This window comes from Callospermophilus lateralis, chromosome 1 (assembly GCF_048772815.1).
Source record: "Callospermophilus lateralis isolate mCalLat2 chromosome 1, mCalLat2.hap1, whole genome shotgun sequence".
In the NCBI taxonomy this organism is placed as follows: domain Eukaryota; kingdom Metazoa; phylum Chordata; class Mammalia; order Rodentia; family Sciuridae; genus Callospermophilus; species Callospermophilus lateralis.
The window spans coordinates 70,395,222-70,416,743 of record NC_135305.1 but is presented as its reverse complement, the minus strand read 5'-3'; the positions used below and the strand labels follow the sequence as shown (position 1 = coordinate 70,416,743).

General features: G+C 39.3%; 1 protein-coding gene across 1 annotated transcript in view; it reads left to right on the top strand.

Moving 5' to 3' along the window:
* The window catches only part of Dock4 (dedicator of cytokinesis 4), a 445,040-nt gene that overhangs the window by 406,419 nt on the left and 17,099 nt on the right, over nucleotides 1-21,522 (top strand). Inside the window, exons 36-43 of the mRNA XM_076835166.2 lie at nucleotides 2,075-2,223; nucleotides 4,121-4,207; nucleotides 5,996-6,100; nucleotides 9,677-9,818; nucleotides 11,536-11,702; nucleotides 14,603-14,689; nucleotides 18,063-18,239; nucleotides 18,948-19,031. Coding sequence (XP_076691281.1) covers nucleotides 2,075-2,223; nucleotides 4,121-4,207; nucleotides 5,996-6,100; nucleotides 9,677-9,818; nucleotides 11,536-11,702; nucleotides 14,603-14,689; nucleotides 18,063-18,239; nucleotides 18,948-19,031 — 998 coding nt within the window. The remainder of the gene's footprint in view (nucleotides 1-2,074; nucleotides 2,224-4,120; nucleotides 4,208-5,995; nucleotides 6,101-9,676; nucleotides 9,819-11,535; nucleotides 11,703-14,602; nucleotides 14,690-18,062; nucleotides 18,240-18,947; nucleotides 19,032-21,522) is intronic.

The following is a 21,522-nucleotide window of genomic DNA, read 5'->3' as shown; positions in this document are numbered from 1 at the left end:
TTATTGCTCTTTCTTTGTTTTTTAATTGTGATGAAACATGCACAACATAAAATATGCCATCTTAACTATTTTTAAATGTGTGGTTCAGCAGCAATGTCATGCAAGCATCACCACCATCTCTCTCTAGAACTTTTTCATCTTCCTAAATGAAACTTTGTACCCATTAAACACTATTTCTCCACTCTTCCTGCCCTTGGCATCCAACAGTCTGTTTTGTCTTATGAAATCGACCTTCATGGTCCTTTAAGTCACTCTCTGTGAACAGCTGTGGGAAGGCTATTCTGAGTACTATGGTGCAGTGGGTGTCACCAAAGAAATTTGAAAGAAGCAAAAATAAGTCCTAAGGTCCAACGTTAAAATAAATTAGGAGTTGTTCTGCCAGCTAAGGGGGAAAGGCTTGAAGAAACTCTGGAGCAATGATGGAGCAGAGAGATTGGCAGCAGCCAGATCTTGAGCAGTCTTCTCCCTTACGAAGCCTAAATTTATTTATTATTTTAGCTATTGAGAGTCATGGACTGCTTTTAATCAGGGAAGCAACATGACTATTTGCAATGAAGGAAGATGGTTTTGTTAAAAGTGCACAAACTGAAGGGAAAAGATAAGAGACTGCTAAAGAGTTCTAAACATTTTTGCAATAATAATAATAATAATAATAATAATAATAATAAAATGAAGCCAGGAGATTGTTTGAGCTCGCCTAAGGATAATTGAAGAGGAGAAAAAAAAAAAAAAGGCCAGAGCTTATATCTCCTGGGATTTCTGTACTGAAGAGACAAGAGTAAATGATAGGGCTGCAGGCCTTTCAAATTACACTTTTTTTTTTTTACATGGAGATGGCCTCTTTAAAAATTTTTAAGGAGGACTCCAGAACTTAAAATGTTACTTCAGAACTTTATGTAGAGTTGCCTTAAGACAAATAAATTAAGAAACGGTTTGTCACGTGTTGATATTGTGTTAGAAGCTAATATTAACACTTTTGAGAGACAGATGGAGTAGTGTTTAAATGGATTAGTAACATAGGGTTTGTCCATTTTATTCCATTTAGAAAATAAGTTGCCTATTATAATATTAAAGGAAAAACTATTATAATATTTCATTAATGACAGTGAATTCTGGTTCCTATTCTTGATCTTTTTGACCCTATTTGTGGTTCAGGAAAAGAAGAGATCTGCAGTATGGCAAGTATTCTATAAAACACATGACCTATCCGTTAACCATGCTGAGTCAACAGTCCAGCATTTCTGTTTATGTGTGTATAGAAAAAAATCACCCCTTTTGTTATTGTTGTTGTTATTGTTTTCCCTACTTGAAATTCAAACACACCGAGCATGTAATGATTTCAATATCCTTTTACTGAAATTTGTGGGGCCAACTATTGGGGACTTATCAACAGCCCAAGACGTTGTGCTTGCTCACTCACTCTCTCTCACATACACACACACACACACACACACACACACACACCTCATTTAACTTTTCCACTTTCTCCAGTTCTTTCTTCTCTGTTGTTGGGTTTATTTTGTTTTGTTTTGTTTTGTTTTGTTTTGTCTTTTTTCTTCACTCAGCTTCTCACTGGCTTCTTTGCCCTTCTCAATTCTGGCTACACCCTGAATGTCTCCTCCCCTGAAAGCAGTTTCTATTTTTCAACTCTTTGTTAACCACAAAATTCTAGATGCCTTTCTTTTTGTTGGTTTTAGTTGTTTCTTACACACGCCCTTTCTAAGGTCTCAATGATCCCCATGAACTGTCCTAGCAAACAAAAGCATGTCCCCCACCCTGCTACATCTTGGAACCAACTATGACAAGAAATCTTTGAGCATGTGTATTATGACCATAGCATATGGTTATGGGGAGGGGAACAGTAAAAAGAAATAGAGAATACTAGCCACTGAACAAGTCCTGAACAAGTCCCTGTTATCCAAGGGAACTCACCATTCATTAAACTGTTGTTGCATATATTCTGAACATTTTTCTACTATCTCACAAAATTTAAAGAACAGTTTTTCCTGACCCCATTTGGAGGGGGGTGATTTGGGGTCACAGCTAAGTTCCTGCCTCCCCACTTGCCTTGCAGAGGCTGCCTACACTCTCCTGTTGTATGATGAGCTGCTGGAGTGGTCGGATCGGCCCCTCAGAGAGTTCCTGACCTACCCCATGCAAACAGAATGGCAGCGCAAGGAGCACCTGCACCTCACCATCATTCAGAACTTTGACAGAGGCAAAGTAAGTAGCCCTGCCTGACCCATGGTCTCGCCTGAGGTGACTGTTGGCGTCCCTTTTCCTTTGATTTCTAGTGTACGGATGCTTACCTCCTTGATCAGGAATCCTCACACTTTAATGTGCATTAGAACTTGTTAAAATGCAGATCCCCAGGCTCTGCCCTAGACTTTCTGATTAAGTAGCATGAGGCTGGAGAATCTGTGATTTTTTTAAGGAGGACTCCAGAAGTTTCCCATGTGTACAAACTTTGCATTACACTTTGATAAACTGATCTTGAGGTTTCGATACCCAGTCATAGTTCATAGACTGGATGGCTAATGAACAGAAGAAATTCAAGCCAGCTCTCTGAAGCCCCTTTTTAAGGGCACTGATGCCATTCATGAGAGTTCCACCTTGATGACATATTCACCTCCCAAAGGATCCTCCTCCTGATATAATCACCTTGGAAGGTAAGATTTCAACATGTGAATTAGGAGGAAACACAAACATTCAGACCGTAACACTTAGCTATTTTATTTTCTGAAAAAAACATCATCAACCTTCACATGCTGTCCATATTGGCATATATTCTGCCCCATTCCACGTTTTTGTTTAAAATATAGAAAACTAGATTTGCTAAAGAAGTTTATGGCATCCTTCATATACTTAGAGATGCCTGGGGTTTTGAAAACACTTACTACAATTAAGAACTTTGCCCCACATCACTTCCTCTCCTTCTTTAAGGGCTCACAGTTCTCTTTTTTAAACAATTGTGAATCTGACCACCACTCTTTATTTGATCAGAACCATTGGATGTTTCAGTGGTATATCTTGGATTTAAATATCTCTTCCAAATTGCAAAAATTAAACTGAAAAAATTAAAACACAACTAGTGGCTGTCATTCTTGTACAGAACAAATTTGGGTATGCCTAAAAATGAGATGCAGGGAAATTGCTTCTTTCATATCCGCCTCTATTATTTATCTGACTACACTGTCATAGCATTATGTTAGTAGCAGAAGAAATGGCTTTGTACCCTCCTGTTATAAATTTTTTACCTGTATGATAAACTGTTATAAAATTTCTTGACTTCCTATATTTGACCATTTCCAGGAGTTTGTGCCAGATCAGAGTTTGCAAACTGTGACCCTCAGGTCAAATGGCTTACCTCCTGTTTCTATACAGCCTACAAGTTACAAATAGCTTTCACATTTTTAAGTGCTTGAAAGAAATTGAAAGATGAATATTTCATAGCATGTGAAAAATAGGTGAAATTTACTTTTGTGTTCTAATTCTTATTAGAACACAGCCATATTCATTCATGTCTATGGAGGTTTTCATGCTATAACGGATAAATGGTTGTGGCAAATACTATATGGTCCTCAAAGCCAAACATATTACCTGCCTGGCTCTTTGCAGAAAGTATGTTGATGCCTATGTTAAAACAATGACTTTTTGCATTTCTATTGAGAATACCCAGCTGGGTTGGACCCGTATAATTTGTAAATGCAAGTTAGCCCAGCAAGGAATGGAGGTACCAGCCCAGATAACTGGACCTTAGGGTCAGTAATCCTTCTCTCCCCAGCACTGAGGGCCTGTGCGTATCCATATACTTGGCCATTGTGGAACTGCAGTCATTTCAAGATGATGATTCTGAACAACACCAGAAAATATTGTTCCTGCACCATATGTTAATGACTGTAGTGGTGTGGTATCATTTCCAACTTTCTAAAGCTTTTAAGTAATCTGCATGTTAATTACATAGTGTTTTCATATTTAAAATTGCAGAGATACTATTCAAGGTATGTTATAAAGATTAAGGAGTAAGACTTCATTATATGAACGCAGTCATATCCTGACCTTTGGATGCAAAGTTATATAATTCGTTTGGGTTACAGTTACATCATTCATTTATCCACAGTGCTGGGAGAATGGCATCATCTTGTGCCGGAAGATCGCAGAACAGTATGAGAGTTACTATGATTACAGAAATCTGAGCAAGATGAGGGTAAGCTACCTGGGTGCGTCCTAATCAAGATGTACCCTTTTTGATTAACTTTCCACTGTAGTTCTATGAAATCAGCTTTGTGATCATCTTGATATACCTTGTAGGAACCTTTTATAAGTGTTTTCTCTGAAGTGTACTCATCTGTGTAATGCAGAGAAATAGCAATTTGATCTGTGTAATGCTGTTGTTAATATACCAAAAGTGACTCCTTCATCTATTTCTAAAATGCATCAGAAATACACAATTTAATCTAGGATTAATATTTTAAGTTTATTATGGAAAATCTCCACACTGTTTGAAGAACTTTCCAGTTGTACACATATCTCTAACTGTATGTCATTCTTAGTTTCATAATCTGCAAAGCAAAATAGTAGAAATGACTAGCTAGCCTGTCTTAAAATAAATTTAGGGCCACATTGTGTATCACCTCTCTTTAGTTTCAGAAAATACAATCTCACTGAACTTAAATCAGGTTTTAGTACCCCCAAACTGAAAGACTTTAATGTCTTTGTTCCTGAGCCAGTTGTTTTGTATCACCTTTGGTTTTAGGTTCATACAAGTACTTCTTGTCCTCCAAGTCCTTATTCTTGGGCATCATGAACATTTTGTGTCACTTTGTAATATTTAATGAGTGCTAAAGTTTTTTGGGATTTCTAAAATAGGATCATCAGCTCTTATATATTTAAAAAAAAAAGACCATGATATCACCTTTTAATCTTAGGTAACCATTTAAGAGGTGATAACATATACCTTTAATAGCTTTCAAAATTTCTTATACCATAAGTTACTTATTCACCTGGCAGGAACTAGGTCCATACTCTTGGCATAGTATTTCATGTTAGCAGTTCATTGATATTTCTCTTAGCATGAAAAAAAATCTTATTTTAACATAAGTTCATTGTGCTGACTCTGGCAGGCACTGCAGTTTTATATAAAAACGTTGCTGTTCTTCTCTTGGCATCCTGTCCCTGTAACAGAAGCGAGGTTACAATGTTTACCCGTGAGAGCCCTTGGGTGCCATAGACATTAAGATTTTTATAAACCCAAAGCATTACACTTCATACCAACTGCTCTTTGGGGTGTTGTTACTGAGGGTGGGGGGAAGTCTTCAAGTGCAGTATTAGTCTTTCTCCAGAAACCTTGGAGATGATAATCATACCTTAAAAGGGAAACTATAAGCTTTATATGCTTCATAGTTTGCACATTTTCAAAGACGCGTACTTAAGAGTTTTCAGTCCAGACGGCATTTTTCACTATGGGTCTCCTTTGGTTTGGTTGGTTGGTTTACCTCTGTCCCAACCTGTGCAAGTTTGCACCTTCCAAATGCATTACCAGGTTACAAGGTGGAGACAAATCCACAGGTGAGTATATCTGGCATGAGGATGCTCCAGAAAGGTATTGCTTCTAATTTTTTATGTAATTTAATCTTGAAGAAAATATTCCCTCAATAGACTACATGCATAGAGGTAATTTGCTCTGTTGATAACATGTAATTATATACCTGGTCCTTTAAACAAGGGTCACCAAACTATAGCCTGTGGGCCTAGCAGGGTTGATTAGTTGTGACAGAGACTACATGGCCTGCAAAGCCTAAAATATTTGCTCTCTGGATGCTTCTAGATTGTTTGCTGATCCTTGCCTTAAAGCATAAAAAAAGGAGTCAAGCTTCTTTTCTTCAACTGAATTAAAATGCAGTTTTCCTTTACACAGAAGAAATATCCTCTTCCATTAATTGGTAGGGCTGAAAGATGGGATAGAATACTTACAACCTCTCTGATATCTTCCTAGATGATGGAAGCCTCTCTCTATGACAAAATTATGGACCAGCAGCGTCTGGAACCAGAATTCTTCAGAGTCGGATTTTATGGGAAAAAATTTCCATTTTTCTTGAGAGTAAGTAATAAACTGTTTAATTAGCTTTTATCCTATTCATACAGATAAATTCAATCAGGAAAACTAAAATATTAATGACTTTTTATGACAGATAATGACATCATGAGTTTTTTTTTAAATTTTGTAGTTTGCAAACACCATATTTAAGCTAGAATGCGTTGTTTTGAATAATTTCTCAAGAATCAACAATCTGTCTCTAAGTTTATCCTTCAAGGAGTCTTTGGTAATTTAGTTTCCCTCCTGTGATATTCACAGGTTGATATTCATAGACTCTCAGTTTGTAATTTTCATACAGTTGGCATTAGAGAAAAACAGGTGGAGGTGGGGAAATGGAACACCTCACGGGTTTGGGTGCTACAGGCTGTGGAAGAGGGCAGTTTTACATCAACTGTGAAAGGTAGGTTCTGGAAACATACACTCTCCACAAGGTTCTGGAGGTATGTGTGTGGTACTGGGGGTTGAACCCAGAGTCACTTTGACACTGAAATATATCTCCAGCCCTTGATTTTGAGACAGGGTGTCACTAAATTGCCTATGCTGGCCTTGAATTTGTGATCCTCCTGTCTTAGCCTGAGTAGCTCAGAGTAGAGGCATGTGCCACTACACCCTGCTATCCATACAACTTTTAATTCCTTTTAAATATCAGAAGGGGGAAAATGGACATTTAAGTTGAAGAAAATGTTGTAATATACTATATATTGTATATTATGCATTAGATAATGTTAGTATCTCTTTACTAAACCAGTCATAATATAATTTTGAATATTTTTTATGAAGCAAGAAGCCTGTGAAGGCAAAGTACCTAAGGCCCCCTAAAGTCATAATGAAGCCCTGATAAAACTCTGAGTTTTGCTAGCAAGTGCACAGTGAGGTACCCTTACATCTATATATTATGTGCAATTATTGTAAAAGTGTAGACCTTTTAAAAGTAGTTGAGAAGCCATAATTATAAAAAGAGTTTAGGAAATTGGAAAACTTCACTGGCTGGTGCAGTAAATCTTGCGTAAAAGTCAGTTACAATAAATCAATCTCTATATCATCTGTCTTCTGAAAACAGCTTTTCTGGACATAATTGGGATTTCCTTCAAAATGAAAGAGAAGGGTTACCCTCTATTGGTTTCTAAAGGGCATTGCAGGGCCTCACTTTGTGTGTGTGTGTGTGTGTGTGTGTGTGTGTGTGTGTGTGTGTATGAGAGAGAGAGAGCTCAGATTCTAATCTTTTTTTCTATTTAAAAATAAACATCAGCTTTAAATTTTTTCTTTCATTATTTAATCAATTTCAAGATAATTTTTTAAAATTCAATAAATACCTTTATACAATTTAATGATCTAAGTAGGTTTTCTTCTCATGCAAAGTTAGTTCTTGACCAACATGACCCAGCAGATCTGCTTGTAGGTATTTACTAAAGAAAACTGAAAACATGCTTTCACACAAAGATCTGTACCTGGGTGTTTATGACAGTATTATTCATAATAGCAAAAAAGTAGAACCAGCTCAAATGTCTCTTAATTGATAAACGGTAAAGTAAACCAGCAACAAAGAGCAATGAATTGTGGGGCCTGGGGACATAGCTCAGTTAGTAGTACCTCGCATGCACAAAGCCCTGGGTTCAATCCCCAGCACCACCAAAAAAAAAAGGAATGAAATACAATTCCATGCCATGATGAGGGAGAAGTTTGAAAATATTCTGTGAAATGAAAGAAGCCAGTCACAAAAGGCCACATTGTGTAATTCCATAGTAGATAAATCCCTAGAAACAGAAAATAGTTTGGGGTTTCCAGGGCTGGAGGAAAGTAAGTGACTAAAAGGACATGTGTGAGATTGGGCATGGGTTTCTTTTGGGGATGATGGAAAATATTCTGATATTAAATTATTCTGATGGTTGTGCAATTCTATGAAAAACTGAAAAAAATCCACTGAATTGCATGTTTTAAAATGTTGAATTTTATAGTAGTATGTGAATTTTATCTTAATAAAGCTATGACTTTTAAAAACAGAATATTGTTGAAGTAAAATGCTTAATTTATTTTTATTTCATGAAAACCCAAATATCAGAGCCACAGTTTTTCTTTCAAAATAGCTTCCTAACACTACTGAACACTTATGCACTTACAGTAACTGCTCTGATTTTACAAAGTGTTATTATATATAAGCATTGTTTTTAAACTATTTAAGTTTGGAAGTATTCAGATGTTTATTTTGGCACTCCTTTAGGAAGGGGTTGTGTTATCTCCTACTTTATCAAGAAAATGTATCATCTTTTAGTAAAATTGTTAAAATACAGCATCAGAAGGTACAACTTTCATTTGCATCAAAAGGTATAATTTGTATCTAGAAAGTTTTGTGTTTTTTCAAAGGATCACCATTAATTTAGAGATTTGTAGGAAAGTGAGGTAGGTTCTCAGAACCTGTGCCATAGCTGTCTACAGCAAGTTTCTGACTCTCTCACTGTGACCTGGAAGTCTTCCTTTGGGCATTTTATATAATAATAGGAACTTCAGAGAGCTGAAAAGCACTAAAAACCTGGGACCTTAGCTCCCAGGCTCAAACTGCTCCCTTCTTCTTTAGGACCTAGGCTCTCACTGGTAGCTCCTGGGAGGTTTTCCTGAGCATATCAGGCCATGTTTGGAGTTTGCAGAGCTCAGCCCTTGGACTCAGACCTGAGTTTAAGTACTATGCACATGGACAAAGTGCTTAAAGCCTTTGAGTCTGTTCCCAGATTATAGAATGGAGAAGGGGTGGGTGACTACCTCCAAGCTTGTACAGAGTAAATAAGTGTGGTGTGCCTGGTCAATAACTATACTCAACATTTTAATTTCATGATCATGAAACTGTCAGAAAGGGTTCCCTCGTATCTAACCAGCCCATTAAGATACTTTTCAAAGACCTGCCCATCTTCCCACCTCTCTGGCTGACCTCAAGAATAACCTTCAATATCCCCACCCAAATGAGACAGAGTTCTGACCCACAGAAGACATATTATATATATTTTTTAAATCCATCAAAAATATGTTTAACATTTAGCAGGATCCTGAAACTCCAAAATCCTAGTTTCAGGCAGTTAAGACGATTCCTGGCTACAGGCATCTGAGCTGAGCTGGTTATAACAGGGAGGTTTCTTTGCCAGCCCTTTTGAAAGTTGGAATACAGATGGGCTCAATCTTCCTTCCTCCGGAAGGCTGTGTTCAGTGGAAGTGTTAAGGCTGACCTCGGAAGCCTTTTAAAAAGAATGCATTTTTAGTTGTTGTATTTGCTTTTTTTTTCCCTCCAAATTGTGAATTTATGTGCATAAGTTTGACATCCGGTTTATAAAAATCATCTTTAACACGTGTGTACATTAGCCTTTAGATGGAACACGATTGCTTCATTTTGTTCTTTGGTACTCTGAGAATCAGACGCATCTTTGCACTTCCTACAAGTGAACTGGGAAGAGTGAGGTGTTCTATTGGGTCCCCATAAGAGCAATAGAGAGTGAAATGCATGATCTTTGCCCTGCATTTTTAATATTATCTCTGTAATAAATGTCATCACCTATATAGTCCTAATTTTGTTTTTGGTTTCACCCCCCTCCCCAGAATAAGGAGTTTGTGTGTCGAGGGCATGACTACGAGAGGTTGGAAGCCTTCCAACAGAGAATGCTGAACGAGTTCCCCCATGCCATCGCCATGCAGCACGCCAACCAGCCTGATGAGACCATCTTCCAGGCAGAAGCTCAGTGTATCCACACCTGGAAGGCTCCACTCCAGTCAGGTCACACTGGCTGCTAGCGGCAGAGCATTTGCACACTGGGCGTTTAGCCCCTGGGCCCTTCTCAATAGCCACGTTCTTACTCTTCCTCATCTTCTTAATTTTAGCCCAGATACTTCTGAACAGGAATTGTTGAATTTTTTATCATAGTGTCAGATGAAAAGAAATCCCTTACAGATTCTATTGAAGAACTTTTTCCCTTTTAATTAAAACTCCTCTGTATCTCAACCTTGCTTTTAAAGCTCATTTTAGTGATTGCCCTTAGAATAATTTTCCTCTGACTTACCTGGTGGAAGCTACTTCAGTTCAGGATGATAGCAGTATGTTCAGGGGTGCAGATGCAAATCATTCACTCTGTTTTCCTCTGATACTTTTATTCTAGAATGAAGGAGGGGAGACTTAGCTATGACATCTGGGACACCTTTAGTAGTTACCATGCAATTCACCCACCCATCACCTAAACACAAGCAAGTCAGCTGAAATCACACAGATGTTATAGGCAAAGGCAGTTCATCACCATACTTCTTCCTGAATTCCTCTGCCTTTGTCTGAAACCAATGGTCTTAAAGAACATGTAAAATTCCAAGTGACAATTATGGATACCATCTCAAAGCAGAAGCCAAAATGCAAGAGAAGCAAGAAAGTACATTAAAAATTTTTTTTTGCTTTATTGGAATTAGAAGAGATGATAAACATACAAGTAAATATGGGAGCCCTTTAATGAAGTTTTTTAAAATGTCAATTACACCTAAACACCTAAATACCTGGTTTAGGAGAATGGAAAAATACAATTATGGTCACAGCATCACACATGTAAATGTAAGTCATTGTCAGTGTTCTGGTTTCTGTATTTGGTCATGGCAACATAAGGGTTTACTTAATACTATAAACAAACAATAAGTTCTAAAGGGCCATGCACAAACTAAGATAAAAGTGCTTTACCAGGCCTGGTGGCATACACCTATACTCCCATCTACTTGGGAGGCTGAAGCAGGAGGCTCTCAAGTGAGCCAGCCTGGGAAGCTTGGTAAGACCCTGTCTCAAAATTCAATTTTCTTTTTAAGGTTTACAGTTATTTTTTAATATAATTATTTTACTTATCTATCTATTTATTTATTTTTATGTGGTGCTAAGGATTGAACCCAATGCCTCACACATACTAGGCAAGCACTCTGCCGCTGAGCTGTAGCCCCAACCCTGAAAATGTAATTTTTTAAAAACGAAGGCTGGGGCTGTAGCTCAGTTTTAGAGCATTTGCCTAGCATGTACAAGTAGATTTGATGCCCACACATATTCACACACACAAAATAGTGTCTCACATACAAGGATTAGGAGTGATCTGAGTAACTAATATCCAAACTATCCCCCCTACACACACACACACACACACACACACACACACACACACAAATCAGTAATAAGCTTGGTAAGACCAATTCATAGGCCATGGGAATTTAAACCTGACCCTTTGTCAGAATCACCTACCTAGAACTAGTTCAAGGCCTATAGTTTGAGATATGATTTCAAGTGTGTTTCTAGCATCTTTTTGGCAATTTTATAAATGACTTCAACCGAAATGGAAACACCAGATCATTAACAATCCTCTTCTCTCCACACAGCTCAGTTCGAGCCAGACTTCTTTTAAGTTTGCCAAGTTCAGGTTCTCTCCTTGACTCTTTAATCCTAGATTTGCAGATATATGCTGTGACCCCTATTCCAGAGAGCCAGGAGGTCCTGCAGAGAGAGGGTGTTCCGGACAACATCAAAAGTTTCTATAAAGTGAATCATATCTGGAAATTCCGCTATGATAGACCATTTCACAAAGGCACAAAAGATAAGGAGAATGAATTCAAGGTACCGTGCAGTTCTTATTGCATTTTTCTCCTCATACTCTCTTCTAGACTATGAGTTCCTTGGGGCAAGACTCTTCTGGTAAATGCTCAGAATAGTGACAGAGCCAAAAGGGGCTCTAGAAATCCCTTAGTATAGTGGTTCTTCAACTCTTCCATGTATCAGATTAATGGGGATTGTTTCCTACAAGAAGAATTTTGGTCTCCAAGCCCAGGAATTCTGTCTTGGCTGTGGGAAGAGGTCCTGAAATCAACTTTCTTGTTACAGTTCTAAAGCCAGTGGTCCTTAGACCTGTCTTTGAGAACTCATGGTTGAACTCAGTCCTCTTGCCTATTCATGTTGAACCCATTGAGGGAACCTCAGGATATCCTCAGATACAAGATTGAAATGAGTAAAGAATATTTCAGGAACAGAGGACACTGAGACAGAAAACAGGCGATGCTGAGACAGAGAACAGGCGGGTAAACTGCTAGTACAGTGGGTGAATTCTGTGCCATCTTTGTTGTTTTTCCTCATTAGAACGGTGTGTAATTAGGATTTCTGAGAGAACCCAAAGTAAAGGCATGTGTTGCGTTGTCTGCTCAGTAGCTCCAATATGCCTTCCTAGTTCAGCTTGCTCCCAGCCAAAAAGGGTAAGAGTTCTGCAACCCCATGGGGAGAAGGGTCCAGATTGTTTGGCACATAAATTAAAATCTTCCCTTTCTTTGAAAACAAAGACACAGTGAGACCAGATAAATCCCCAGTTAGTCAGTTTTTGCACTTAATCAAAAAATTCGAGGTGAATTTATTATTGGAGTTCGTTGGCTTAGCATCTTTCATTACAGATATTCTCTGTTTGAGCTAGGAAGCATTCTCCCAATACTTTCAGTCAGAATTACCTAATGTTAGCCAGACACAGAGGTGTATACTTGTAATTCTAGCAACTTGAGAAGCTGAGGCAGGAGGATCACAAGTTCAAGGCAGCCTGATAGCAAGACCTTGCCTCAAAGTAAAATAAAAATGGCTGGAGATGTAACTTAGAGCACTTGCCTAGTATGTGCAAGGCAGTGGGATCAATCCCCAATACCACATCCAAACCTACTTACCTGTCTACCTAATGTTGACTCACCTGTTAGCCCTACCTAAATGTTGGTTCCCAGTCCTCTCAACAGTCACTCCAGGGATTATTCACCTTCAAGAATCAGAAAGGAAAGCTGTGATCATTTTGCAGAGTTCCATTAGAGCTGAATAAAGGGCAGTTCTTTGTGCAGGAAGGTTTGGTGGGTTACGTAGCAAGGCAGGGAGACCACTGGAAAACATCACTGTGATATTACTGAGAAGATCCATGATCATTTTCTAGTCCTTTCTAGATACTTCTGTTTCTCTTTTTGCCTCTAAAATCCACTGAAGATCTAATTAGTTTATGATGTAGTTCTCCTTGCAGTTGCTTCCAGTGTTAACAAGTCAGAGATGCACTGGAGCCAAACAACTGACTTGCTCTAAGTCCCATGCTAATTACCTTTGGGCACAGCACTGGAACCCACATCTTCTAACACCCTCTCCATCACTATCTCCACTGCACCACGTTTCCTCATGGCCCTCGCTTTATATATTTATCATTGATACAGCAACATCTCTAGGGCGGGGGACAGTAAATCTGGCTCCTCATTTTTGTGCTTTCAGCCCTCAGAATTGGCTCCAAACTGCACCCCCAAGCCTGTATCTACCACAACCCACTCACCCACCCTCTCCCTCAGTTCCAGCAACACCCAGCTTCTCTCCTTCTCTGTCACGGTGCCCTTTCACAAGCCACTCGGCGTCTGTGCGGGCTGCTTCCTCCTGCCTGCGCAGCTACCCCCACTCTCCTCCTGGCAAACTCCTACTCACTCTTCAAAATTCAGCTCACGTGTCACCCCCTCTGAGGGCTGCCATCCCCCTCCTCAGCATGGCACGAACACCTGCATCCCTCGCTGCAACTTGAATGTTCCTTCTCTTCCCTCCAAGATCTTATTTATCTGCTCACCTCCCTGTCACCACCAGAATGCTGTGAAATCTTGTCACAGTGACGCTGCCGTGTTCCTTTCGATAATTCGCAACGGGCATAAACAAATCCTTCCTTTTTGTTGTTGTTGTTGTTGAATAAATGGCACAATTTCAGGCATTTCATATCCTCTTGGTTTAAATAAGAAAAAATGAGGCATAGGTAGAAAATGGGTTGATGAAAGAGAAAATTGTCACAACAGCAGTTTGTGCCAAAGGCAGCTACGTCCTGAGGGTGCTAGTCCTGGTCAGAGGGAGCCCTGGGCCAACTCAAAGGTCAGTCTAGATTACAATGTTTTGGGTGGACCCATTGTACAGTAGGGGAGGAGGAGGAGGAGGCAGAGGCAGCGACAGGTTCTAGGGGTGGGGTCAGTGCGGCTCTGCAGGTGATTAGTGTGCTGCTTTTCAGCAGGTCCATTGTCTCTTAAGGCTTAAAGTGTCTTCACTTTTAAAATGGAAAGATCAAGGTGCATGATCCCTAAAGCTCTTTTTTTCTTTAGGATACCAGTTATTGTAGTCTTGCGTTGACTAGCTCCTTCAGTTCCTTCTTTCGGGTAAAAATGACTAAACCTTGAGGGACAAAGAGTTTGAATCCACACATTAGAGAAATAGCAAAGAATATAACACGATGGCCTATTTTTATATTTTAAAGCTTGCTTTCTGAAGTACGAGCTCATTTATTCTACATAGAAAAAAGTTCCAGGCACCATACAATGGATTTATTAGCATAAGCTTCAGCAGCATCTTACTGTGATAAGTTTCTTGAGTGCTCAAGCGAAGACTAAAGAAAAGGTGACGAATAAGCAAAACCTGATCGTGTTAGTCATAGCTCAGTGCCTAGAAAGAAGGGCAACGGGGGACTTCATTTGTTTTCTGTTTTGTAGAGCCTCTGGGTGGAGAGAACATCACTTTATTTGGTGCAGAGTTTACCTGGCATCTCCCGCTGGTTTGAAGTGGAGAAGCGTGAAGTGGTAAGGACCCGAGCTTATTCTCAAGTACTTTCTCATCACAGTAGCTCACCTGGAATCATGCTGGATATTAATTGCTTCTGTTTTTGACTCCAAGTCCCTGGATTCACTCATAGTAAGTTAGTGAATATTTATGATACTGACTGCTGTTACTAAGGCTGTGATGGTGAACATTAACTTTGTCCTAGTCCATCCAGCCAGACAAATTCCTTGAAAACAGCTGTGACTGCAGCCTATAAAAAACTACCTGGGCCCTTGAGTGAGAAGAAGTGAAATTCAGTTCTCCTAATTGCTCTAGATAGCTAAGTGACCTTCAGTGTGTAGTGTGTGGCAGACCAGTGTCAAGAAGGCTGCCTACCATGGCTTACTGGATCATCATATTCAAGCTATGTATTCTTATATCAGAGTAATGTATTCTTTTCCCAATTTTCAACATTTTTAACAAGAGACTAAAAGCTTTTGCCAGAAGTTATGTAACAAAATGTTGAAAACAGGACAGTCTTAAACTCAGATTTTTCTAATTCCAAAGCCAGTGGTATTCTTTTCTCCTAGCCTTGGTTTCCTTATAGGTAAAATGAAGCTAATATAAAGTCCCAGCACCATGTATGACACACATAAGTCTATACTATTGCAGTCTCCAGTAGAGGGGATGGTGTGATATTAGTAACTGAGCTGTCCTGCATGGAGTACCAGATAGAGATCAGTAGATGCCATTATAGAACCTGGTAGACACAGCACTAAGCTGATTGTCAAACACACCTTTTGTTCCACTCCCCAGCAGTGGATAACAAGGAGATAGCAGCTGGAGGCAGCCACATTGAGGATGAGACCCAGCATACTGCCATCTCTACTGCTCTTCAGGCTAACAGCCCTGACCCTCCCAGCATACCTCCTGCTCTTAGTATATCCGTTATGGCTGGATCTGGTCCTCTATCTGAAAGAAAGTGTGCCAACTGTGAAAGTATAATTAAACCCATACTTTAATTAGGTAACAGGGCCACGCTGTCAATGAATAACAGCAGCTCCTGCCCAAATTGTCTTTCCAGAATGGCTAGTCCTACTCAAATCGCTCAGCATTAAAACTCAGCTTATTATGTTCAATTAAGCTAAGGATTTAATGGGATTTTCATTTTGCAGTGCCAAAAAAATTAATACAGCTCCCTCAACAAATTGAACTCAATTTAGCAGATTGCATCATTGCGGTTGTATTCTTGTGTAGTCTGAATCAAGGATCCCCAAAAGCTGGTACGGCCTGGTACCCTCCATGGAAAAGAGGAGACTGCCAAACCCAGTGGTCAGAAAGTCTTATTATTATGCTTCCTACTGAATGGCATGGACCAACCCACAGAAGGGCTCTTGGTCATCCATGCTGTGATAATGATTCAGAAAGCCCTCTTAGATCCATCAAACCCAGAGCATTAAATTCAGTGAGGTCTTAACAGTGGTCCTAGCTCTTGAAACACACACATACACAAACACACAGCACGCTGGTAATGATAAAAAGAGCTTACTAAACACAGCCTTTCAAACATCAGCTGCCTACTTTATTAGAATATGTAATCTTATGTTCTGTCAGAACAAATCAAACTCGGCTACTTGTTCCCTGAGCACAGCCCACTCTTAAGAGCCTTTGTGTTGTTCTCTTGTTCCTGCTGCCTGGAATGTTCCACCATCTATTAAAGTTACTGACTTGCTGGTTTAATTCCTATTATATAAGGCCATCAAGAACACAGATATGTTGAAGTAGGTCTGCAATAAATATATGCCAAAATGAATTGAGATTCCTGTCTGCAATGCCCAAATCTGAGAACCAAAGATGTTTACATTTATTTGACTTAAAAGTCATTTGCTTATATATCTAAGCTCTTCAATGTAAGGTCATTTATTAACTTACTGTCATTTTGTGTGAATGCTTATAAGCTTCACTGCAGACATGTTTATTCAGTTGATTAAAGGAAACTGCCCAGATCCTGATGGGGATTATTGAATTGTATGCCTTATATTACCTTTCTAAAATCTGAAAGTTCAAGGAGCTGGGGCTATAACTTAATGGTAGAGCACTTGCCTAATGTGCAAGACCCTAGGTTTGATCCCCTGCACTGCCAAAAAGAAAAGAGAAAATCTGAAAAACTATAAATTCAGAAATGTGGCATTAAAGGTTTCATATGAAGTTATAGATCTTTATTTTTTAAATCATACATCCCGATAGCTTATAAGATTTTGTGAAAACACTAATGTCTTTAAATCTGTAGTTCATTTGAAGAGCACTTTTGTCATTTTCACAGTTGTGGCCACTGTACAACCCAGCAAGTCATTATGATTTGACTTGGCTCTCTCAACAAATGAATGCTGAGTGTATATGATCATCTTGTTTTCTTAACTCCCAACTGTATGCCGTCTTGTGCGGTGCATGTGAAGTCCAGTCCATCTGGGCTTGTGTCCCCTCTTCTCACCTGTTGTGGTTTAGATATGAGGTATCCCCCGAAAGCTGTGTAAGGCAATGCAAGAATGGTCAGAGGTGAAATGATTAGGTTTATGTCAGCCTTAACCTAATCTGTGGACCAGTTCACTGATAGGGATTAACTGGGCAGCAACTATAGGCAGGCAGGGTGTGGCTGGAAGAAGTAGGTCATTCGGGGTATGCATTTGGGTGTATATTTTGTCCCTCTTGAGAAGAGCTCACTCTTCTCCTGGCTCTCATTTCCTGAGCTGCTTTCCTCTGCCACACCCTTCTACCCTGATGTTCTACCTTGCTCTGGGCCCAGAGCTATGGAGTCTGTTGACCATGGACTGAACCTTTAAAACCGTGAGCTAAAACAAACTTGCTCCTCTGAGTTATTCTTGTTGGGTCTTTTGGTCACAGCAATGTTTCAGCTGACTAAAACACCAGCTGAGCTGAAAGCTCCTTTGACACCAGAGGATCTACAAATGATCTTTATTGTCTCCCATGGTGCTTTGTATCAAATAAGCATCTAAAAAGGTAATAATAATATTTGGGGTCCCTCAATATTTAGTCCTTCAGAAGAAAAGAGAACCATGGGATGCTTGGATTTTAAGGAGTGAATTCATTGTTACAGTACTAATTAGAATGAATGAATGATGATTATCCAAACCACATTCTAATCAATGAATATAATTACCTGCCCTTTTCAGACCTTACTGATGAACAGTTAACTTGACTTTCACGTCCTTTTCTATTTTACTGCATGGCTCCTGGTAGAAGTATTGGTAATTCAGAACATAGATAATCTACTTTTTTCTTCCTGTTTCTCTTCTTTTTCTTCCTTTTTCTTTCCTTTTCCTTTCTCCTCCTTACTTCTTGAGTGTTTAAAAAGTCAATATTCTATATATATATTTATGCTCATTTGCTTATCAGATTGAAATGAGTCCTCTGGAAAACGCAATTGAAGTTTTGGAAAATAAGAACCAGCAGCTGAAGACCCTGATTAGTCAATGTCAAACAAGACAGATGCAAAATATTAACCCCCTGACCATGTGCCTGAATGGAGTCATAGATGCTGCAGTTAACGGTGGGGTTTCAAGGTACCAAGAGGTGAGAATTAGGGATTGTTGTTTGAGAGAAAGTTTTCAGTTTTGATTTCTTAGGGTGTCATGAATCTTTTCAAAATATGTATTCATATCACCATACAGACAAACGGCTACAATTGACACATATATAGTCCTTTGTGAAATAGCATAAATGTATAGCCATTTGTGATGTCCACTTACTCCATTTCCCCAACATGTAATGTTTTGAGGATGTGTTCATATGAATAAAAGTAGTAAAGATTTCAGGATTGCTTAATGAATGTTTGTCTAAAATAATTTGTATGAGCAAAGAGGTTCCTGGGTGTAGAAAAGTCTGATCTTGTTTAGACAATCCTTTAAATGGACTTTTCCTCTGCCCTTTTAGTTTTAAACAGAAGTACGTAGTCACCTGAAGGATGAGGCCACCATCTTGGTCATGCTGAATCACGCAACAATTTATTTTAGGCTAGAATGCCCTATATCTTATTGACATAGGTTTGCTTTTTGTTTATTTTACCAAAGGTACTTACTGTACAATCTCTGATCTTCCTTTAACAATCTTTTCCTTATGTTCCCTTCTGACCAGCCACCCACACTAGGAATCATTCCATCTGTCCCCAAGTGGTTTATAATCATGTCATTTCTCTTAAGATGCCAGGTCTTTAAAAACAACAACTGTGTCTTTTACTTCCTTGGTAACTGTCCTGAAGTAGACTGTCCCTTCTCCTCCTAGGCATTCTTTGTCAAAGAATATATTTTAAGTCATCCTGAAGATGGGGAGAAAATTGCACGATTAAGAGAGCTGATGCTTGAGCAGGTAAGTGAAGCAGAAGCCGTTCACCTTCTCTCCATCTTGCCTGGCTATGTGCTTACTTACCAGAGGCCCGCCTACACTGTTCTCTGAATCAGTGGTCTACTAAAGTGGTGATCAGGAGTTAGCAGGCACACCTGTACTGCATCCCAACTAACTAATTTCTACTCTTTCTTCCCACTTGAATACAAAAACAAACTTAACAATGAATGAACTATGGCAGCCCATAATAGCAAGCACTTCATGTAGTCTCTTTGAATGTTCTTTCCCCAAAAGACTTTCTGTAGGCTTATTGCTGACTTCTCACTCAAAAATTTGTGTGTAAATAAGTTCAGGCTACCTGAAAGTAAATGAATGAGTGCATGAATGAATGAATGAGATTATTATGCAAATGTTATAATTAGAAAGTGGACAATCAGTAGAATTTGCTTTATAACAAATATTGTGCTTTACAGACTATGCCTATAGATGATATAGAATGTTCAAAATTAAATAGAACTCTCCCCACCCCTTTTTTTTTTTTTTTTTTTTGGTACCAGGGATTGAACTCAGGGGCACTCAACCACTGAATACAAAAATAAATTTAACAATGAATGAACTGTGACAGCCACATCCTCAGCCCTATTTTTGTATTTTATTTAGAGACAGGGTCTCTCTGAGTTGCTTAACACCTTGCAGTTACTGAGGCTGGCTTTGAACTCCAGATTCTCCCAAGCATCTGGGATTATAGGCATGCACCACCACGCCCAGCTAGAACTCATCATTTTCTACTCCAAAAAAACATTGTTTATATTTACTTATTTGGTACCATCAATTAAAAGAACTGGAGTGACTAATCTGTTGCCTGCTGTGTACTTCCAAGATTAAGCTCTTCCAGGATTATAGCTTTTGGCCTAAAAATGGTTTGAATACCTCAGAGGTAGAAGAGACATGATTAGAAATCTAAGTGAAATGGGAAACAAAGGCATTTTATTCCCAGGAAAAGTGGAGCATGTATGATAAAATGGGAAAAAGCATCTCTCCCCACTTGATAACACCAAAGTGATAGATAAAACGTGTTCTTTTAGATTAGAAAGCGATGCGGTTGTATCTGATTTTAGTCCATATTTTATGCTCACTGGGCTCAGTCCACAAAACTGGCCATGGATGAAGATACTTGCACAGCTTTTGGAAAAGAAAGAGGAATTACTTGTCATTGATCTGCAGTGAAATAGAGAATAAATCAAGTTCTCAGTGTGACCCCGGGTGGGATGTAGCTATTAGAATTAAACAGGTTAGGTCATCTAATTCCTAGGAGTATGGGATGGCTTTCACCTTGGTTGATTTTTTTTTAATCTACATTTTACCTGAGCATGATCTCATGTGAATGCTTTGCTTCAGGCTGTGTCTGCTATATTCAGCCTGAGTAAATTTGTTTCCCCAGAGTTAAAGTAGAAGCTCAGGGCCAAGAAGCTTCCCAGGAAAAATAACCAGGGAGCATTTATTTACACCACATCATGCCTAATTATGTACCAGGACTTTTGGGGAAGTCTGTAGCCTAGGAAACAAGATCTCTTGTATAGATAAGAGGTACAAATGACTTGTCATGTGACCCCATGTTTGTGGGACCATTGATTAGGAGCCTGAGCTAGAGAATGTGCCATCCTTCCCAGGTAGCTCAGATAAGCTATCTGTTGCCATGAAGAGGCACTGCCCTGTGCTCCTTCCTGGAGCATGGCCCTTGACAGACACATCCAGCTGTCAGGTCCTTTGAAGATTACCTCAGCTTCAGAGAGCCACCTGGCCCACAGCACTATCTTCCAAATGGTGCACCTCCAAGATTAAGGGGAAAGTATAAACCTGGCCAATTGGGGCAACATGGGATGACACAGTAAAGCTCCCTAGGGCTTAGGCAGTAGCTGGCCAACTTGCCATGCAGCCTCATTTCTTTTTTCGACAAGTTCTGCTTCTGATCCACCAACAGGTTCTCCCCAGCGAACATCCTAATATCCAAGCCAGAGTCTACTTCCTGAATGACCAACTTGCAATATTGTCTGACGAAAAGGGAGGTGGCTCAACAGCTAGCATGTAAAGTGGAGAAGACTGGCAGCTCCTCTAACTAGACTAAGCTCCTTCATCCTTCCCGTCCCCTCAGCACAGAGGTCAACCGCACCTTTATCCCACTCTAGCTCTTTCTTTCAAAGGTGTCCTTCATATTTATTTCAAGGTGTTTTCCCTCTTTTACAAATGTGTTGGATAGGGTGGGCATCCAGGCGTTGTCATTCATTGTTGCTTAGGGAAGCTGCTAGATTCTCTTACTCATTAGGGTCAGTTTTGTTTGGCTTTGAACTTCCAACCTAAAATCTTCAGGAGCTGGAAAGATACAAAACCTTGTAGTATAGTATCATTTGTTTTCCTCCCAGATTAAGAAGTTAGTTGTATTGATCACTTTAGCATTTTTAAATTTTCAAGATAGCTGGTACTCAAATCAAAGGAATCATACACTATTCCCTTTTCT